Source organism: Microcaecilia unicolor, chromosome 11 (assembly GCF_901765095.1).
Source record: "Microcaecilia unicolor chromosome 11, aMicUni1.1, whole genome shotgun sequence".
In the NCBI taxonomy this organism is placed as follows: domain Eukaryota; kingdom Metazoa; phylum Chordata; class Amphibia; order Gymnophiona; family Siphonopidae; genus Microcaecilia; species Microcaecilia unicolor.
Window position 1 is genome coordinate 62,183,930 of NC_044041.1, and position 21,005 is coordinate 62,204,934.

The window sequence follows — 21,005 nt, forward strand, 5'->3', positions numbered from 1 at the left end:
AAAGATTAGGCTTGGAGACCTAGCCAGAGCTGCTGCTGTGTGTGACCACCACCTGCTGAGATAGAGAACATACTGAGGAGTTTCAGGCAGCACATGACCACATATAGGGAGGCAAAAGGATTGCTCTCTATCTCCACCTGCTGGTAGATGGACACAACCCACCAGTCTATGGATTGATCAGCATGATGATATGGAAAGGGGGGATGCTGTGGGTGACTGTTAAAAAAAAAAAGAAAAAAGGGATGCTGTGGGAGGGGCTGCAAAAAAAGGGAATGCTATGTGTGGGGGAAGGAGGGACTGTAAAAAGGGGGGGGGGGGATGCTGTGGGTGACTGTAAAAAAAAGGAGGGATGCTGTGGGTGCTCTACCCAGATTTCCTCCGAACTACATGGTTCTGGGTTGCAGACTCAGCCAGCGACAGCCACATCTCTCAGCCTTAGGGATTCTGTCCACCCCCCCACCTTGATACTCCTGTGCACTACACAGTCACACTCCAACCCAAACCCAATTGGTGAGTCATACAATCTGCACATTGCTTCCCCATCTCAGAGCTATCAGTGGAAAGAGTTATTATTCGCAGAGGCTCTCTGATCAAGGCTTTCTGAAGTTGCAGCCCAGAACCAGTCTGCCTCAGACTTTTTTTAAATTTTAAATAAACTCTACCAAGCTTGCCTGCAGAAAACAAGAAATATAGACCATGCTGACAAAGCATCTGCCTGATTGTTCCTCATTCTACCTGGGCAGGCCTTGATCCCAGCCCAGAATTCCAGGGAATCCATAGGGATCAATCCAGAAGAGGATCTCCCTGGAAGTGAAGGTACTGGGAAAACAGCCCCTCAAGACCATTGCTCAAAGGATACCTAGCCTTGATCCCTGTCTAGATGGGGGAAGCAGAGTGAACACCATCTGCCCCCTCTGGCTGCTTGCATGGGGCTTCAGGAGTTTTTCTCTGTCTCCATCTATTGGCAGGGGAGCATAACCTGCCATGACACCTGTGGCCCACCCCATTCTGCTGCCTATGCGCCATCAGCTACATCCCACTAAAAGTTGAGTATGGCTAGGGATTGATAAGTGATTGTGTGTGTGAGACAATGAGGAAGAAGACTGAATGAAGCTGGGAGGAGTGAAGAGAATGAGTGAAGCTAGGGAGGAGTGCTGGCTGAGCATAAATAAATCTGGGACAGGATAGTGAGGAGAAAAAAATGGAAATGAGTGAGGCTAGGGGGACAGAAGAGAGACAGAAGTGATGGAAAGATGAATAATGAGTGAAGCTGGAACAGGCAGTAAAGGAGGATAATGGCTCCTCAAGTTAGAACCTACTGTTCAAGTGTACAGCGCTGCATATGTCTAGTAGCGCTATAGAAATGATAAGTAGTAGTAGTACTTTACAAAGTGACAAAAAAAAAAATCCTAGACCCAGATGCAAAAAGAAGCAAAAACAATTATCCCCATATGTCACTGCTGCTGTACCTACCATAAATGTCAAAATCCCACATCTCACAACTCATCTGAATGAAAATATACACCATGGCAGAGGTTGAGCGAAATACCACCTGAAGAGAGACAGAATAGTTACAAGGGGGAGGGGACCAAGGCAATGTGTATGATACAGCCATGAGATTATGTATGGATAAAATGGAATCGGAGGTGCCAAGTAGGGAGGGGATGCTAAAATATCCTCCAAGCCCCACTACTTAAAAGGGAGATGAGGACTTACTCTGGTATGCTCACTGATATAACCACAGGTCACCTTCTCACTCTTCACCCACAGTTCTCCCACCTGCGCCCTGCAAATAGAGAGTAAGTACTGTTAAAATTCAGTACATGAAGGAAGACAACCCCCAATCCTGGAGCAGACTTGCTGGGAGCTTGCTGGGAGCTCAGGCATTCATTACATAGAAGGTAGAAGGGATGGTGGATGGAAACAGAGACTCCCAAAGGGGAAGAGGAGGTAGGGAGCAGTGGAAAATAAAAGATAAAGTGTTGAACAAATGACAGAAAGAGGAAAGAAAAGCTGCTCATTTTGGCTCAGGGGTTCTCTGTAGACAGCAGGATAATTCAAACACACAAGTGGGTGGAATCATCAATATGGACAACTTTCTCAGAGCTCAGAGAAACCTAAACAAATGTTTCTGAGAGGGAAGTGACATTACTGAGCCAAATGGCCACCTAGACGAGCTCTTCCGGTTACCCTGGCGATCAGTGAAGCCCTGAGACCCCGATGCTCAAAATTAAACACAGGTGCTAGAAGCCATTAGCGCCATACTAGTACCTGTATTTACCTGCGCAGAATGTTCCGAGGCCTGAAGTGCGGGAACAAACGAGTGTGCAAATGAACTGCGCAAGTAGCATGCTAATGTAGTCAAGCTCATGTTAATGAGGTCATTTTGTATTCCTCCCCAATGCTCAGAAAAGAGCACCAGAAACAAAACTGCCTTACCACTGCAAAAAATAACGCCAGGTTACAGCAGGCATTAGGGTACTAGAAGAGAGGATTTTCTCATGCTTCTCTCATGATTCTTTGTGTAAAATGCTTTTGGAAGCAGAAGGAATCCCGTGCAAGCCCTTAAGCACTGGTCATGAAAAACAGCAGATCCAAGCGAAAGCACACATTGGTGTCTGTTTCCTGCATCTAAATATAAGTGTCCAAGCTAAAAAAAAAAAAAAAAGCAGCTTATATTTAGGCCGCAGAAAACAGATGCCAACGTGTCCTTTATGTTCGGCTTTTATCAGGCACATGTGCACAGGAGCCAAGCTTACTGCGGAACTCTTCTGCACATGCACCAAGCACAATTCTCCCGCCGAACTCCCAAATACTCAACGCTATGAGTACAACTACATTTGCATTTCATTAGCATTCAGCATTAGGGCATTGTTGATCTTCGCTGTTCCAGCGGTATTTTTATAGCACTATTCGGAACAGCGCAGGAATTTTTATCATCGGGGCGTAAGAGAATAGCTCAAAGCAAACTAATTAGTGTTGGAAGTCTAAACTAGTAGGCCCAAAAGAATGCTCAGCAATATAAAGGATGGTGTATGTCTAAGCTACTGGGTGCTGGATACTACTGCTGCTCCTGACATCAGAAGCGAGAGTGCCTCCGTCTCAATACCCTGACCTAGACCCGATTATAGCAGTACAAGCTCAGTTAGTGGTCAGTGCAGTGGACTTTGATCCTGGGGGACTGGGTTCGATTCCCACTGTAGCTCCTTGTGACTCTGGGCAAGTCACATAACACTCCATTGCCCCAGGTACCTGAATATACTATGTAAATTGCTTTGAATATAGTTGCAAAAACCACAGAAAGGTGGTATATCAAGTCCCATTTCCCTTTCCCCCTTAAGGAGGTAGTAACAGTATTTTATCTTGGAAATGCAGCTTGACAAGGGGGGACACCTGCCTAAGGCTTCTTGTTTGTCTAAAAGATATAAAAACTGACTGCTTTGAAAATGTGTGTGTGTTTTGCGGGGTGGGGTTGGGCTGGTACAGGAAATTCCGCCCTTTTACTTACAGATCTGCTTGTACTCTTATTATACGAAAATAAATTTTATCTGACAGTCTTTCCAAACAGAAGGTGAAGCATGTTTCTTCCGCACAGCTAAGAGAACTCCTGGCAACTGAAAGCAACAAATGACTGCAAAATGCCAAACAGTCGACCTGAAAATATTTGCATTTACAGGGAACAAACTGGAGTAGCACCTGAGTGCAAAAGATGGCAGCAGCCAAGCCAGATGGCACAGTGGAAGCGGGAAATCAGGCAGCAGGAGCACGAGGGTCTGTAATAGTGCTCAATCAACTACCAGGATGAGCAGTGCTGCAGAAATAATTCAGTAAGATGGGGAATATTTGAAAAGATATATACACCTGGATGGAAAATTTGCCACTTGAGATACTGAAATGGGTCACCATGTTGAGGAGGTTGAAAATAAAAGTAGAGGAGAATGGCGAAGAAATAACAGTGCTTAAGGCCAAAGTAATGGAGCTTTGGAAAAGTAATGAAGCAACTCTGGTGAAATTGAGGACCTTGAAAACTGCTCCAGAAGAAATAACTTAAGCCTGAAGGGCATATTGGAATCAAAAGAAACTTATATGCTATGAAAAGCTAGCCCAGAAGGTATGCGAAGAAACTTTAACAGCTGTAAGGCTATAAAGGAGAAACAGATAAAAAAAAGGAGGTAGATAAAAGACCATATGGTCTATCCAGTCTGCATATCCATGCCATCTACTCTCCTTTGGTGGCACTTCCTCACAAGTCTCCTCAGCCTAATGGAGCTTAGAAATCAGCTCCCGGGAAAGGTAGCTGGGTATCTGTGCTCGATTTATCCTCCTGTTTACATGTAAGCAACTTTGCTTTCTCAGCCAAGAAGAAAGATGAATCAGCTATACAAGTGGGTTGAGGGTTTCCTATGTTCATTTTAGGGAGTGATATGCAATACCCTGCTAGACCAAGCACAGGTGGGCTGGTTGGAAGGGGTATAGATGGTGCTCAGTTTCCTTGGTTAACAAAACAGTATGTAAGTGTCAAAAAGAAGATGTGGGTGGAGGCACTCCACCCTACAATTGCTGAGGAAAATGCTAACAGAGAGAAGAGGAGGAACAGAAGCACAGAGCTTCCCTTAGAAGAAAGCATGGCGTTTACTGAGGAAGGAGAACAACCACAGGAAGACTGCCATGGACTAATCTGAGAGACTGTGGAAAGCACTTGCTTTGATTTTTAAGGAACAATTCTGACATTTGCAGCCATGGGAGGCCACAATGGTTGAATCTGTGGTGATGAGATGCAGGACCAACTTGTTTAGTTCTGTGTCAGTGTGAAAGGGTTTAAGCATTAATCTAAGTTTTTGGGAGAAGGATTGTAGTGCACGGACTTGGAAAACATGTGATGTTCAATTAACTGTGAGGAGCAGTGAAGAAAGTTCCTAGGCCATAAACAGAGGAAACTAACCATTTCTGTTGAAAGGCAAAGTTTAAACATTACAGTGTCACTTCTAAAGTTGTGATTTGAAAGAAAACGACTGCCTTCAGCTCCAAATATTTAAGAGGCATTTCTCTGGTGGATTACAAAGGATTGGATCTTTGGGGAAGACCGTTGGTAGTTTGTTTTGTGGATTGGATACTAGACTGGGTCAGTTTCTGGCTCTAGACTGGATTCCCTAAGGATTTAAGCACTCTTGAAGGGAATACGTAAGGCTCCTGCATCAGAGACTGTTCCTGGACATCCCAGCGATTAGGGTCACCTATGTAAAAAAAAAAAACTAAGCAAGGATTCTGGAAAAGGCTCCATAAGCCTTTTACAAATATGTATAGTGCTACATACAAGAGATAAGGCTTTTTTTTAAATAAATGCAAACACACAAAAGAGCAGCATCACAACAGAAATATATATGCATAAGTGGAGATAATTGTACTCTGCAATTTCAAAACAATCACAATAAATAAGCATATGTGATTCATTTTAGACACACACACTTCTCCAAGCTTCAAATCTCAAAGATAAGTTAGTAAGGATTATGTGTAACACTGAGTCGATGTAATTGCAAAGGGTTAAAATACATAGAAACCTTCTAGATCAGCGATTCCTAAAATGTGGGTTGGGATCCCAAATGGGATCACAGAAACAAAGCTGAATCTCTTCCGTTTCACTTTTATATGCCTAATCATATACTGCAGGTCTGAGACTGCCAGAAAGGCAGCATTGACAGCAGCTGTCAATGACCCCCTACATAACAGTGACCCCCTACAGAAGTGTGGCTTAGGAGTCATGGAACTCCAATCCAAAGCTGAAGTTGAAGTTAGGGTTTTTGGCCCATAACGGAGGATGGTCATCAAGGTGGATGGGGTTAAAAACAGATTTAAAAAAAATCACAGGTAGTTGCTCATGAAATCTCAAGCTGCCATAGTTCAGAGACCTGTTCTAATTGAGCTTCAAGGAGGAAGCAACTACCAAGGTCAACATGAATCAAAAACCACATAATGGGAGCATGATCAGCACTCACCGGATACCAGAAAAGTCCACCTTCTGTGTGATGTAGGCACACGTGCTGACCTGAGAGAGCAAGACACCGAGTTCAGAGAATGCTCAATGTTAAGAGTCCCTCACCCATTCTACCACAGTAGAGAGAAGGTGAACTCCAAACAGCCTCACCAAACTTTTCTTTAGTCGCCACATATCCCCACGTCCAATGTACTGGTCCTTAAAGGTCAGCTCCACTAAGTCAAGGGTCACATCCTGAAAGAGGACAAGAAGAGGACTAGTGAGCCAGGGCCCAGAATTGCCCCATCCAACAACAGCAAGAAGAACTCCATTATTTGTTACCTTCTTCTAGTGTCAAATTTTCAGAAGACTGTCATAACATCATAGGTAATGCCATGCTGAGTTAGGGCCCAGGGTTCATCAAACCCAGCATCCTGTATCTTACCATTAGCCACTCTGGGTCACAAGTAACCAATAAAAAAGGTAGATCTATTTTTCATAGCCCATTTAAAGGGTAATTCTATTACAGGTGCCCACTATAGGTGCTGGTTATGGGGCCTATTTAAGCCTATTCTAAAAAGAAAAAAAAAAGTAGGAGCCTACTTTTTTTCCTCTTTTTAATAGAATACTAGCACAAATGATTGAAAACTTGTCATTACAGCATGATCACTTACATCATGTAAATGCTCACAGCCAGATGTCAGCAGGTCCACACATAAAATGACAGAATTCTATAATTTGTGCATACACCAGCGCACTTAATTCAAACTCTATCCATGCACACACCATGAAATCATGACGTATACTCTATAACAGGCCACTTACATATGTAAGTGTTGAGACTACTGCCATTTATATGCCTTTCTGCCTGCTCAAACCTGACTCCTTCTAACAGAATTACTCTTGCCAGTCAATATTCAGCCTGTGGAGGTCAGTGGTTTAAGCGCTTACCATCACTGCTACATTAGACCTGGATAATAAATGCCAGGTCATGTGTGAACACAGGCCATGAATATCTGGGTATGACCAGATACATGCTGGCCGCTATCACTTATGCGAGTCCTGAGCTATATTCAGCCAGGACCCTCATAATGGGATCTGATGCCCCCCCCCTGACAACAAGGGCCTGGCCTCCTTCTGCCCTCCCTCCACATGCCTCCTCCTTGTGAAGGCCCTTCAAAGCCTACCAGGTTTGGTATGGGGAGGGGGGGGGGGGTAGAACAGACTGGATTGAACTCCAATTGCTCCTGCCTATGCCAGCTCCACATGCAAAATGACAGCCAACTTCTAGCGGCAGTCTCGCAATACCACTGATATGGGTCAGCCTTCCATATAAGGGAATTTGCACTTGTTTGGGGGGGAGGGGAGAGCAAAGGAATATTTATGCTTCTTTCTGGAAATTATGCAGGTGCGAGCACCAACACAGCTAAGCAACCAAAATCAGGACAAACTTTTGTGCAGTCCTATCTGGTCGCTTAGCTAACTGGACACTGGCACTCACAACTCTCAGCTCCTCTGACTTTAGCCTGGACTACCCCTTGCTGCCTGGTTTTGACATGACTGGTTAGAGCCAATATTCAGCGGCACTGCCAGGTTAAGTGCCGCTGAATTTTGGCAGCTGGCCTGCACAGCGTGTTTTAACTAGGCAGGAGCTCTCCTGCCCGGTTAAACCCTTTTGAATATCAGGCCCTTAGGGGCCCATGCTCAAAACTCCAGCACTGTACAAAACAGCACAGGGAAATACTGCCTAAACAGCACTGCAAAAGAACTTCCCAATGCTCATGGCATGCAAATTTCACGCATGCTGTTAGCGCTGAGCATTGGGAAGTAAGGCGCACAAGAGGGAGCCCTGCACGGCCAGGGGAAAGAGGCATCAGCGCTGCAGCCCCAATGTGAGGGGAATAACAAGATGCTTTTTGATTCAAGGAAGTTTTGGTGAAAAGCTCATCTTCTATTACTACAAGCAGTCGGATGCTTTTTGGACATGCAAAATAGCAGCACAAAGGCACATCAGCAATAAAAACCATTTAATAAAAAGGAAAGAAACACAGGTAAGTAGCCTATAAAGTGACGCGATTTAAGATGGAAAAAAAGATCCTCAGATTTTGTCTTGAAACTACAAGAACATTCTATGTGGGGAAAGCTGCATTCATCTCTTAACTCTTTTTTTTAAAGTTTAGCAGAGGTTGCCAATATAACAGCGCCGGAAAAATACTGCCGGATCAGCGCAGCAAAGAAACTCCCTAATGCTCAACACTGAGATGCAAATTTAGGTGCGTTCATAGAGTTAAGCCTTAGGGAGCTCAGCAAGAGGATAGTGTCTGACGCATGCGCTGAAAGAGTTGTGCATTAAGCACAGCTCTTGTGCGCATGCCAGAATGCCAGAGGGGGGAGGAGGAAGAAGGAAGAGGTGTCCAGCTGCTCTCACGTCCCGGTGTGGTTATAAATATTGTTTCACAATACATTTTTGAACGCTTCCTGGTTACTTTTTCTATCACAATCCCAGTAACGTTAGTTGGAAGATAGAGGAAATTATTATTATTATTATTAGCATTTGTATAGCGCTACCAGACGCACGCAGCGCTGAACACCTGACACAGAGACAGTCCCTGCTCAAATTAGTAGCATCCAGAACCAGCTGAGTCTACGAACTTCTGTAGAAGAGTTAACTGTGGATTCAAAGCCCCACTGATGAGGACGTATGCCTTGCCTACCTTAAGATACAGTTGAGACAGCAATTCTTGGAATAAAAAGAGCATAAAAGAAATTCAAGCAGCACAACTGCCTAACAATGAAATCCTTTCTACAGAGGCAGCGCAAAGAGGGAGTGCCAGGCATGACCCCCCACACTTACAAATGCCCCCCTTCTGACTGTATCTGTGTTTCTTGCAGGGATAGATTACCTGCCGCCTTTATAGTAGTCAGAATAACCACAGTATCCATGGCAGTCTGTTTATGCTGACCCCCATTTTTATTGTATGCTCCTTGGAGACGGGTCCTTGTGATGTTATGGTGAGCGGCCTGGGTTTTAGTATAATCAATAATGGGAAAACAAGCTGGCATAGTGTTAGTAGCAGGAGGAGCGCCTTTGTTTGGCACACTGTCCTCTGTGCGTCGGGGATGACTGGCAAATCACCTCATTAGCATGCATTTGCATGCTCATTGCTCTCATAGCTGGCGAGTTCATTGGTTCACACGTTTGTCGGCTCTGAGCATTGGGCGCTAGCAAATGCAGCACCAGTCCGGGACTAATGGGCTCTAGCGCCCGCATTTGCTTCTGAGCATCGGGGCCTCAGTTTTTAAGGTACTTTAGAATGATGAAGAAAATTCCTAAACAGCACCTGAATATTACTACTAAAGGGCCTGCAACAGACAAAGGAAGAATTAATCCTTTTGTTGTATTAACAGTAAATTTCATCATCAACTCATTACAACACATCTCTCAATAAGGCAAGATTGAGGAGAAAAACGACAGAAAGAAACTGCAGGTCACTGTAGGAGAGAACTGGCCAGCACAGAATGAGGGACACCCAGGATAGGGAGCAGACTAGCATAAAGAAAAACTAAGAGGGGCAGATGTAGCAAGCCTTGCAGTAGACCTACAGCTGTACTACAAAATACTGCAAAAAAAAAGAAAAAAAAAAAGAAAAAAAGGAGCAATCGATGATTATGCAAACTACTGGCACATTAAAATCACGGAAGTAATGGGAAGCACATTGATGAATGTCACATTTCCAGAGTGGCGACTGGCTCAGGCACTGACAGGAAGGGCAAAAAAAAAAAAAAAAGATATTCAATTTTTCCCATGGCACGCAGTCAGGTTTTGAATAAATTTCAGGCTGCAATTCAGGTACCTACTTAGTGGGATGGGGGGGGGGGCGTATAACTCCTGGTGGGGTTGTTTCGGAGGTGAAGATATTGGTACTAAATTTTATGTAACTTACTAGTAAAACAGGCCCATTTCTGACACAAATGAAACGGGCGCTAGCAAGGTTTTCCTCGGAGTGTGTATGAGAGAGAGAGAGTGTGTGTGTGAGTGAGAGAGAAAGTGTGCGTGAGAGATGGAGTGTGTGTGAGAGAGAGAGAGAGTGAGTGAGAGATAGACAGAGTGTTTGTGTGTTTGTGTCAGAGACAGAGTGTGTGAGACAGTGTGTGTGTGTGAGAGTGACAGTGTGTGTGTGTGAGAGAGAGAGAGAGAGTGTGAGTGAGACAGTGTTATGTGTGGGGCTCCGAGTTCTATGACCCCCTCCTTCCCTTCCTCTTCTCCGAGTTCCAGGCCCCCCTTCCATCTGAGGTGCAAGCCCCCCTCCCTCCCTCTCCTCTCCTCCCTCCGAGTTCCATGCCCCCTCCCTCTCCTCCCCAGCATGTTCCATGCCCCCCTTTCCTCGGAGTGTGTATGTTTGAGAGAGAGTGTGTGGGTGAGAGATGGAGTGTGTATGTGAGGGAGAATGAAAAAGAGACAGAGTGTGTGTGTGAGTCTGTGTGTGAGAGAGTGTATGTAAGAGAGAGAGAGTGAGTGAGTGTGTGTGTGTGAGAAAGTGAAGCCTTCAAGCCTTGAAGCACTCGAGCGCTCTTGTAAGGCTCCATCTCCTCAATTGACGACACATAGTTCCGGAACGTTGCAGGAATGCTTCAAGGCTTGAAGGCTTCACTTTCTCGGCTTCAGAATGTTGGAGGTGCATTTTATTATATAGGATGTTATATATTGCCTACTCAGTTGTATAATCTGGCTTATGTTCACTCCGATTCTTTACTAATAATATATCCTATGTGGGGGTAATGGGATTGGAAAGAGGATAAGTTAGGTATTGGAACTGTTTAGTAAGTTACAAAAAGAGACATTGTATTGTTTACTTGTCTGTTTATTGACTTCTTCCAGAAAAAAAAAAATAACATTAAAAAAAAACAAAAACTGCAGGATTTTGCCTGTTCCGACCTCAAAATCACTCGACCCCGTTCCCTTCCACACTCCTGGCCAGATAGTTTTTTAAAAAATGGCTCCTGTGAACCCCCCCCAAACTGTTTCCCTAGTACCTAGAGGCACACTCCCACCCCTCCCCTCGACCTCCACCCCTCCCAACTCCACCCCTCCTGATGGGCAAGAGCGATGCTCACTCGCTCGCCTCAGGTACCATCATTTTCAAAATGACAGGGCCCTGCCCTGCTTGGTACATTCTGGGATGCAATGGGCGGGGGCTGGGTCTGCCATATAAGGCAGCCTGAGGCAAAAGCGAGTGGCTATCACTCTTGCCCCAAGAGGTACCGGATCGGGTGGGGAGTTGAGGGTCAGGGGGATTAGGTGCAAGTAGACAGCAAGTACTTCTTCTTTTTTTTTGGTTTATTCTGTGCAGGCAGACGAGAGGGGTTCCACTAGACAATACAGAAACAGCTTGTTTGGGTGGGTGGGAGGGAAAGGGGTCGAGTGATGGGGGGGGGGGTGCTGGAATGGGGTAGAGTTGAAGGAGATGGAGTAAATGCTGGCCCTGGGGGAGCTCTATGCCAGCCTCAGACCTAGTAGTAGATTTCTGGCATCGAGTCCCTGCAGTAGACAGCACTGCATAGCTCTGCATGCTGCAGGGTAGCTTAAATCAGCTACTTAGCATGTATTTTAATACACTGTGCAGTCATTTCTGCTGCGGCAGTGCAGAAGCCCTTTCAGCATACAGTGGCTATTAACGAGCAGGTAAACTGCTTGTTAAAGGTGTGCAGTAGCCCACAGTAGCTTTCTGCATCAGCCCCAGATTAAGAAAAGTCCTATACAGCAAAAAAGGAAGAGAGCACCCAGCAGAGAGAAAGTGAGAGCCACACCTAGAAAACAGGAGGCAATGATCTGTATGGAATCTAAGGTTTGCATTACCTTTAAATCACTACAAGAGAATTCAAACCTCAGGGATGGATTCACTACCTACTCTACCCCTAAATTCCAGGATTTTGATTAAAAGCAGGAAAAACCAAATCATTTCTAAAACACAAGCCATGTCCTGAATCTTGGCCTGCAATATACAGTAGGGTCCTTCCTCTAGAAGCATGGATCTAACAGGTCACTGGAGTGAGAGATGACTCATGGGTTGCCAGGCTTTATTCATGGTGACTGCTAAATTCCCAGGAATGAATACAGAACTCACCTTTGGGTCAACCACATTAACATGAACATCATGGTATGGTCGGAGCCGGAAGACCTGTGCCACACTCTGGTCCACACTGATAGTTTCTAAAATAAATGAAAAGGAAATAGATAGCTCAAAAGGTCATGACCAATGGAAGATTCGTTCTATTTATTTGTTAAATCTGTACATAATGTATTTGGCCTAAATGTTCATCGTGCCCCGCATGACACCTCTTATAGTGGTCAGTCCAGGAAGAGTAGATCCATTCCTTGTTGCCCACTCCAAGAGATGAGCAGTGACTTTTCCCAAGTCTGTATGGCTAACAGCTTATGGACTTCCAGGAATTTGACTAGAGCTATGTGAACTGCTTTTACCAGGAACAAACTCCACAGCTTTAATTGTACTTTCAGTGGAAAAAAAACTAATTTTCTTCAATTTGTTTTAAATCTGACATTTGTGCTGGGACCGCTGCTTTTTATAGTGCAGTTCTGGTCACCACATCTCAAAAAAGATATAGTAGAATTAGAGAAGGTACAGAGAAGGACAAAAATGATAAAGGGGACCCTAGCTGATCTCTAGATTTCCCTTCAGTGTGTGGCTCAGGCTTTCCTGAACTCTGTTACTATTTTTACATTTCATCATCTCCACTGAGAGGCTGATCTTTGCATTCATCATCCTTCCAAAGCAGGGGTTCTCAATGCAGTCCTCGGGAGTCACAAAATGCTTAGCCACCTGCCTGGTGTTACCCTGCGACCACTTAGAAGGTCTATCCCCAGCACAGCTCAGGTCTGCCTGCATCTGCCATTTGTGCTTTACATTAGCACCCTCTTTCCACCAACTGGATCACAACTGCCACTGGACGAGTCTCCCGCTCTCAAATTATCCCCAGTGATTCCTAGGCTACTGGAAGTCACACTCCCAGTGGTCCCACTGTTCCCAGAAAGCACTCACAGACCCAATACACAAACCACCAGGATTCTTACCAGTCCAGACAGGCAGAGTCAAACTGAAAATTGTTAACTGCCTTAAAAAATTAGAATGAACAGAAAAAGTGCTATCAGCAAACAATAACAGGTAACTGAAATATGGATCAATTATAATACTAGCTAAACATTTGTTTACTTTCTAAAAAAGTACCTGGGGAGATCAGGAAATATGCTGCTCACAGATTATCAAAGATAACTGATCATAGGGCCTCAGTAAAGAGATCTGTCTCTCTCTTCTCCAAGGCTAAGACTGGGGAAAAAGCCAGTAAAATCCAAATGAAATTAAGCTCCTGGGCCAATCAGAGCCCAGAACTAAAAGTATACTGCTCACAGTACTGTAGATCACTTCCTCACTGAGTGAAACTAAAGAGGGAGCATTCACTTTTCTATAACAGCTTTAACATAAAACATGCACTACCTGCTGGCCACTAGAAGAAACACACTTCAGGAAATAATTAAGGCAGTTTTACAGACTTAGAAAACCCTCTGTTCTGTCACATTGGGGCACACACCAAGCCAGTCTGGTTTTCAAGATAGCCACAATGAATATACAAGAGATAAATCTGCATGCACTGCCTCCATTGTATGCAAATCTATCTCATGCATTTTCATTGTAAGTATCCTGAAAACCTGACTGGCTTGGTGTGTCCCAAGGATAGGGTTAAGAACCACTGTTCTAAAGTTACTCCAGAGTACGCCAGCAGAATGTGTTGTATTCTTCCACCAGCCCAGAAACATTACAAACATTTTTAGCATTACATCATTGTGACCAAAGTGGAGTTGAGTGGGCAAGCATGAGTCTCCCATATCGCAAAGACTCCCGGTATCATCCAAAAAGCCATGGATCAGCCTCAGATTCTACATTTGTATCTTAGCTGAAAAAAATGGCAGCAAATACATCTTGATGCTATAACTTGATCACAGCAAAGTAAATTCCAGAGATGCCAGTGAATATCTTAAGGATCTGCAAACATTAGCAACCACAAAATGACCACCACAACAACAAAAGTGAGCAACCACAAAACACAACTGCTGCCATGAACCACTAACATAAACACCACAAAGCCTAAACACACTCAAAATCAACGTACACACTTCTGAGCCATAAGCAATCCACAAAATGGCCAACATAAAGGCATGGGCCTTCTACTACACCATAATAGAATGGATATTAAGAATATCAGCAACAACTCCCACAGAATGGAACAAAATACGCATCGCAAGGTGAGGACACTCAATCCAACAAATGGAAAAGCCTAACCATATCCTAAACAGCAACACAGAGGCCAAACAATCTGCAATATGAAACCAAACAAACACCCAACAAAACTGCAACATCAAAACAAACATATCACACAGACAACTACAAACTATGAATACCAACAATAAATATGACAGGTACGCCCAGATACCAAAAGGCTACATAAACGCAAGATCGGCAGTAAACAAAACAACACTACTAAGAGACTGGATAGACACAGAACAACTAAGACTACTGCTCATAACAGAAACATGGTTACATCTTGAAGATGACCCTGCAATACTAGACCTCCAGTGGAGGAGACATAGCAATAATATACAAATCCACTTTCACAATAGAACCAGTTGCTAAACATGCAACCACAGCACTCGAAATTATGGCTTGCAAAGCCACTGACAAAACACTAACTGATCAATTATGAAACATACTATCCTACCATCACCAGGAAGCTGGACAATCGCTCAAAACAACTTCATGGACTTCATATCAAACATCTGCACCAATCACTCAAATGTCCTACTAATAGGAGACCTGAACATACACCTAGAAAAACAAAGCGACACAAACACCAGAGCCCTAATGAACTTCTTAAACCAATGGAATATCAAAACAGCACAAGGTGGGTCATCGCACACAAAAGGACATCTACTGGACATAATAGCCCACAGACTGTCTACACAAAACAATCAAATGCTAACAAACCACAAATGGGAAGACGTACCATGGTCAAAAAAAGAGAACCTAGAACTACACAAACAGTCACAACCACAGGGAAAGTGGACACTAATACTTTCTGGAAAATAACAAGTGAACACAGCAACCTATCACCTGAAGATATACACTTCTTGAGAAACCGGGATGAAGTAAGCAAGCAAAAACACACTAAACAAAATAGAACCACTAAAAAACAAAAACCAAAATAGCACCATTAAAAACAAACAAAAAAAAACCATCCATGGTTTAATGACAACCTATTAAACATGAAAAAATCCTGCAAAAAACTTGAAAGGAATGGGCCAAAACCAAAACAGATACAAACAAAGCCATACGGAGAAAAGCGATAAGAACATATACAAACAGCATAAAGAAAGAGAAAGTAGAACACTACAGAACATATATGAAACCCAAACAGACCTACACGAAAAAAAAAACATTCGAACTCATGAACAAATTACTGAAAACCCAGATTGTACTGGTGACAACTGAAATACCACCAACTGTGGATGAGCTCGCACAACATTTCAAAACCAAAATATCAAACACAAGATTAAACCTCACGAAATCACAAACAAGCCATCACAGACTAGCTACAAAAATGCAAAACAAACGACAACTACACTGCAGCAGACAGAATATGGACCACGTTCACACCACCCCAGCTAAACACAATAAAATCATTACTGTCAAAATATATGCCGGCATACTGCTTACTTGACAATTGCCCCAACTATACGATGAAAACCCCACCGAACTGGTTCACTGAGTACTTCACCAAACACATCACATACATGTTGGAGATAGGCCAATTCCCAACTCCCAAAAAACAAAGGTGACATAGTGCTCACACCCATCCCCAAAAATGCACCTAGCAAAATCAGTGACATCACAAATTACAGACCAGTGGAATCAATACCACTACTGACCAAAACGATGGAGGGGCTTGTAACACAACAACTAACAGAATACCTGACAAAATTCTCAGTTCTCAATAACTCCCTTCAAACCACAATATAGCACTCAGACCTGCTAATGAAACTTAGAAATATAATAAGCCAAGGACAAAACGTATTACTGCTACAATTTGATATGTCAAGTGCGTTTGACCTAGTAGACCACACCACACTAATGACACTGCTCGACAACATGGGAATCAGCAGGGCAGTGGCAACATAGTTCAATGGCTTCCTAAGGACCAGATCCCATACTGTAAAAAAAAAAAAAAAAAAAAAAAATGGCTAACCAATTATCTACCCATGGATCTCTGAATGCGGGGTACCACAGGGATTGCCAATATCACCAACACTGTTCAACATAATGATGACACCACTCGGCAAAAAACTGGAACTAATGGGGTTCAATCCATTCATATATGCACACAACGTCACCATCTACATACCTTTTCACAACAATATCTCAAACATAACGAACAAAATCAAAAAAGGTCTGGACCTCGTGGAAAAATGGGCAACAACTCAAACTGGACATAAAAACAAATTCCTGGTCCTATCCAGCCCATACAACCCCACATCTTACCAAAACTTCAAAATCAACCAACAGACATACCAAATTGAAACAAAACTAAAAATACTAGGAATCATCCTTGACAAACATCTAACACTGGAAGATCAGGTATCAGCAATCACATCAAAATGTTTCAAAACATTATGGAAACTAAGGAGGATAAGAGACTACTTCCCAAAACAATCATTCAGGATATTAGTCTAATCAACGATATTATTACAACTGGACTATTGAAATGCAGCATAGATAAGATGCAAGGAAAACATACTAAAATCTCTACAAACAGTCCAAAACACAACAGCAAGACTGATCTTCAAGAAGTCAAAATACGAGAGAACAACCCCATTACTTGAAAAACTACACTGGCTACCAATTACGGCAAGACTACTTTTCAAAGCGTGCACCCTAATCTTCAAAATACTATTTGGTATGGCACCCAAATACATGCTGGACTTGATTGAATTATCCCCCAGAAATGCAAGCCCAGAAACAAGAAATTACCTACTTTTACAACTACCCAACTGCAGAAACACTACCTACAAAACCATCTACACAGGATTTAGTTACCTGGGTTCCAAATGGTGGAACTCAATACCAAAAGAAATAAGAAGTATCTCAAACCACCTCCATTTCAGGAAAGAAATGAAAACCCATCTCTTCAAAAAATTCTACAACTAACCACAGAAACCACCTCACCTTTCCTCCTCAAACTGACCCTGCAAAACAAATGAAATGAAAATAACTCCAAAACATAACAAAAGCAACTGATGCCATCTCCCGTCTAATCTACCTCCTCATAAACCCCAAATAACCACACGAAATAAAGATGAGGTCCCCACACTGCAAAGCATGATTGTAACTCCATCAAATGTAAACTGTAAGCCAAATAGTGCAACTTCATCATGTAAACTGTAAGACACTTTGAACCAAACTTGTTTTTGGATAATAGTGGGATACAAAAATGCATAAATAAATAAAAACAATTCTTTCTTCTAATCCCTTCCTTTTTCTAATGCATTACTTTGAAAATATATACTAACTTGTCATGACATTAAAGCTTTTAATTTAAATCTCAGTGAAGAGATTGTGACAGAGAGAATGGGATGGGGGAGGGAAGACAGACAGACAGACACAGTTCATACCTTTCTGCAAATCTTCTTTCAATGACTTCACCTGTAGAAGCAGAGGGCTGGAAGACAAGGGAAACAGCTGATTAAATCAGCATGAGGATCTTTGGCTTCTCTACCACACATACCATAAAAAGCTGCAACAGCCAACCAAGAACTTTGTGGGGTTTGGTATGGGAATACTTCCTTAAATGTTCTCTTTGCACAGAGGCAGTGAAGAAATCATGCACATAACACAGGTTGGGGGAAAAAGTAGCCTGTGGCTCTCAGCATAACTCAGGCACATGAAGATAGGCCTTGCTGCGTTCTGCTAGTGCCATTCTAACATCCATCTATCTGGATAACTTTAACCAGCTAACCAGTCAAAGTTCACAAGATAAACTTACCCGCTAAACTTTGGGATGACTATTCCTGCAGCCAGACTTAACCCAAGAAGTTTTCCAGACAGCAGCAAATAGCAGGATTCACCAGTGAGCTTTTAATAACACCCCCAACAAACCTTTTTCCCCCTCCCTTCATCAACTGTATACATTTGTTCTGCCAACTCACTGGATGAAAAAAATGTATGCATTCCATTGGGTGGATTGATGGGGGAATTTTTTAAAAAGATATTACTCATCCAAGTAACCTTGGAAGTCCCCTGGACAAATCTTTTGAATATCAGCTCCAACACTACTTATTATCTGTGACCCTGGCCAACTGGTAAGAGAACAGGGACAGAAGATAAGGAGTTTTGAAAGACAAAGGTAGAGCTCTCTTCCTCCCCCAAAGCCTGTACTGCTGGCTTCCACCCTCTGTCCCCTACATAAGGCCAGTGTGACAGGAAAGATCACCTTCTGAACACAACTAAGGTAGGGGAGGAGGGAAAGAGCTTTTGTCCCCCTCACTGCAGAACTCACCTGTATTCATCACTGGGATGTGCGATCTCCACAATGTCTCCCAGTTTAATGTGAGGAAATACCTTGGGGTTCACTACCAACTCGTCATCTGCAGAACAACCACACATTCCCATGAGATAGCAAATATTCATTAGGAATTATTTACTGCCTTTTTGAAAAATATTCATTCAAGGTGATACAGCAAAAATAACCTGGACATAGGCAATAAGGAGGGAATTCAATAAACGCTGCCAAAATGTATGAACTGAAAAAAATTCAGCACTAAGCACTATTCTATAAAGGGAAGGGGGAAAGGGAAATGGGACTTGATCAAATTATCCCCCAGAAATGCAAGCCCAGAAACAAGAAATTACCTACTGAGTAATGTAATGCCACTTTGAACCCGCATTCTGTGGGAAAAGGTGGGGTAAAAATGCACTAAATAAATAAATATACAGCCTTTCTGAGGTTTTTGCAACTACATTCAAAGTGGTTTACATATATTCAGGTACTTATTTTGTACCAGGGGCAATGGAGGCTTAAGTGACTTGCCCAGAGTCACAAGGAGCTGCAGTGGGAATCAAACTCAGTTCCCCAGGATCAAAGACCACTGCACTAACCACTAGGCTACTCCTCCACTCCAGGGGACACGTGTTATACAGAATAGCATTTAGTAAGGATTCCACACCTAATTTTGGGGTGCCTAATGAAACCTGGTATAAATGCTGGCGCCCAAGTTAGGTGCAGTTTGGCAGTAGTCTGTAATTCTGTATGCAACTTTTCAGAATGCCCCAACATACCAATGGCCATGTCCCCTTTTGATATATGCACCATGGGAGTTAGGCACTGTGCTTCACAGCAGAGTGTTCACCGCTGTGATCTGCTAGTTAGCTAATAGAAGTATATCAACTTTTAATAAACTATAAACATCCAGATGCATGCGCAAATTTTAATGAGTGCAAATTAACATCAATAATTGGCTGCTAGCACTCAATTATTCATGGTTCGGAGCTCATCTCGGAAGAATGTCCAAAGTTGGGTGCGCAGCTTTGGGCGCCATCTGGGGATAAGCAATTAGAGCAGTAAAAAAAAAAATGTCCAAACAGTACAGATTAACTATGCTACTTCCTATATCAACACACATTAAAACATCTTAATGGATAGCATAGGGAGTAAGCAGAGGTGGAACATATGGACAGATAAGATAGATTAAAAGGATTTTAGATAGAAGATAAGAATGACTAACAAAGAAAAATTGAACATGGAGTCATAAAAGGTAAAATGTGTCAAAAGCAAGCCCTGTTGCAGAAAGTGCAGCTAATGTTAGTCTCTGTGTGACAAGATAAATTAGATGCATCTTCCATTAAAAGTATGGGAGACGAGCCAAACTTTCACCTGTTTCCTGAAGTAGAAATAATCTTGCATTATGTGATGCCTTTCTGGGAGTGCCTTCCACAGTTGGGGGCTACTCCAGAGAAGGCTCATTGGCAGTTGTCACATCATGCAATTTCCTTTGGAGAGGGTGTGTCACGAAACACCTAGCCACCCGCCTGGGGCTAACCCACAGCCACTTAGAGAGTCTGTCCCCAGCACAGCTCTGGTCTGTCTGCACCTGCCGCTTGTGCTGTACACTAGCACTTTCCCCCCACTGACTGGGTCACAACTGCCTCTGGGTGAGTCTCCCGCTTCAAAAAATCCTCAGTGATTTCTAGGTTACTGGAGGCCACACTCCCAGTGGTCCCACAGTTCCCACACACAAACCACCAGGATTATTTATCAGTCCAGACAAGGAGGCAATAAACTAAAGGTTTATTGTCTGAAAAATTGAACAGTGAAACAGAAAAAGTGCAATCAGCAGAACAATAACAGGTAACTGAAAAATGGATCAATTATAACACTAAACATGTGTATACTATCTAAGTAGTACCTGGGAAGATCAGGACATATAACTGTTCACACAGCCTGAGCAAAGAGATCCTACTCTCTTTTCTTCCTGGATAAGGCTGGGGCAAAAGCCAGTACATTCCAAATGAAATTGAGCTCCAAGGCTAATCAGAGCCCAGAACAAGTTTAAAAAAACAAAACTGGCCACATCACTGCAGGTCTTTTCTCTGTAACAGCTTTAAACATAAACTTGCACTACCTGCTGGCCAAACTACAGAAATACACTTCAAGAATTAAGGCAGTTTTACAGGCTTAAAAAAACCCAGGCCTAGATGCACTAACTCCACGCTAAAAGCCCTTCCGTACCAATCCCCATTTGCTGCTTACCGATTTTGAAAACAACGGGCATGCATGAAGGAAATCGCATGCAAACGAGCTGCTCGCTGTTAGCACATTTGCATGCGATTTCCTTCCAGCCAGTCAGTCAGATAAGCATGCACAGAGCAGCCAAGTATTAAGTGTAGCTGCTCTGCACATGCCTGTTACGTCC

General features: G+C 43.1%; 1 protein-coding gene across 1 annotated transcript in view; it reads right to left on the bottom strand.

The window, feature by feature from the left end:
* DEPDC5 (DEP domain containing 5) overlaps positions 1 to 21,005 on the bottom strand; it is a 133,438-nt gene that overhangs the window by 101,548 nt on the left and 10,885 nt on the right. Inside the window, 7 exon segments of the mRNA XM_030219198.1 lie at positions 1,474 to 1,552; positions 1,717 to 1,786; positions 5,994 to 6,043; positions 6,143 to 6,226; positions 12,097 to 12,182; positions 17,709 to 17,755; positions 18,593 to 18,680. Coding sequence (XP_030075058.1) covers positions 1,474 to 1,552; positions 1,717 to 1,786; positions 5,994 to 6,043; positions 6,143 to 6,226; positions 12,097 to 12,182; positions 17,709 to 17,755; positions 18,593 to 18,680 — 504 coding nt within the window.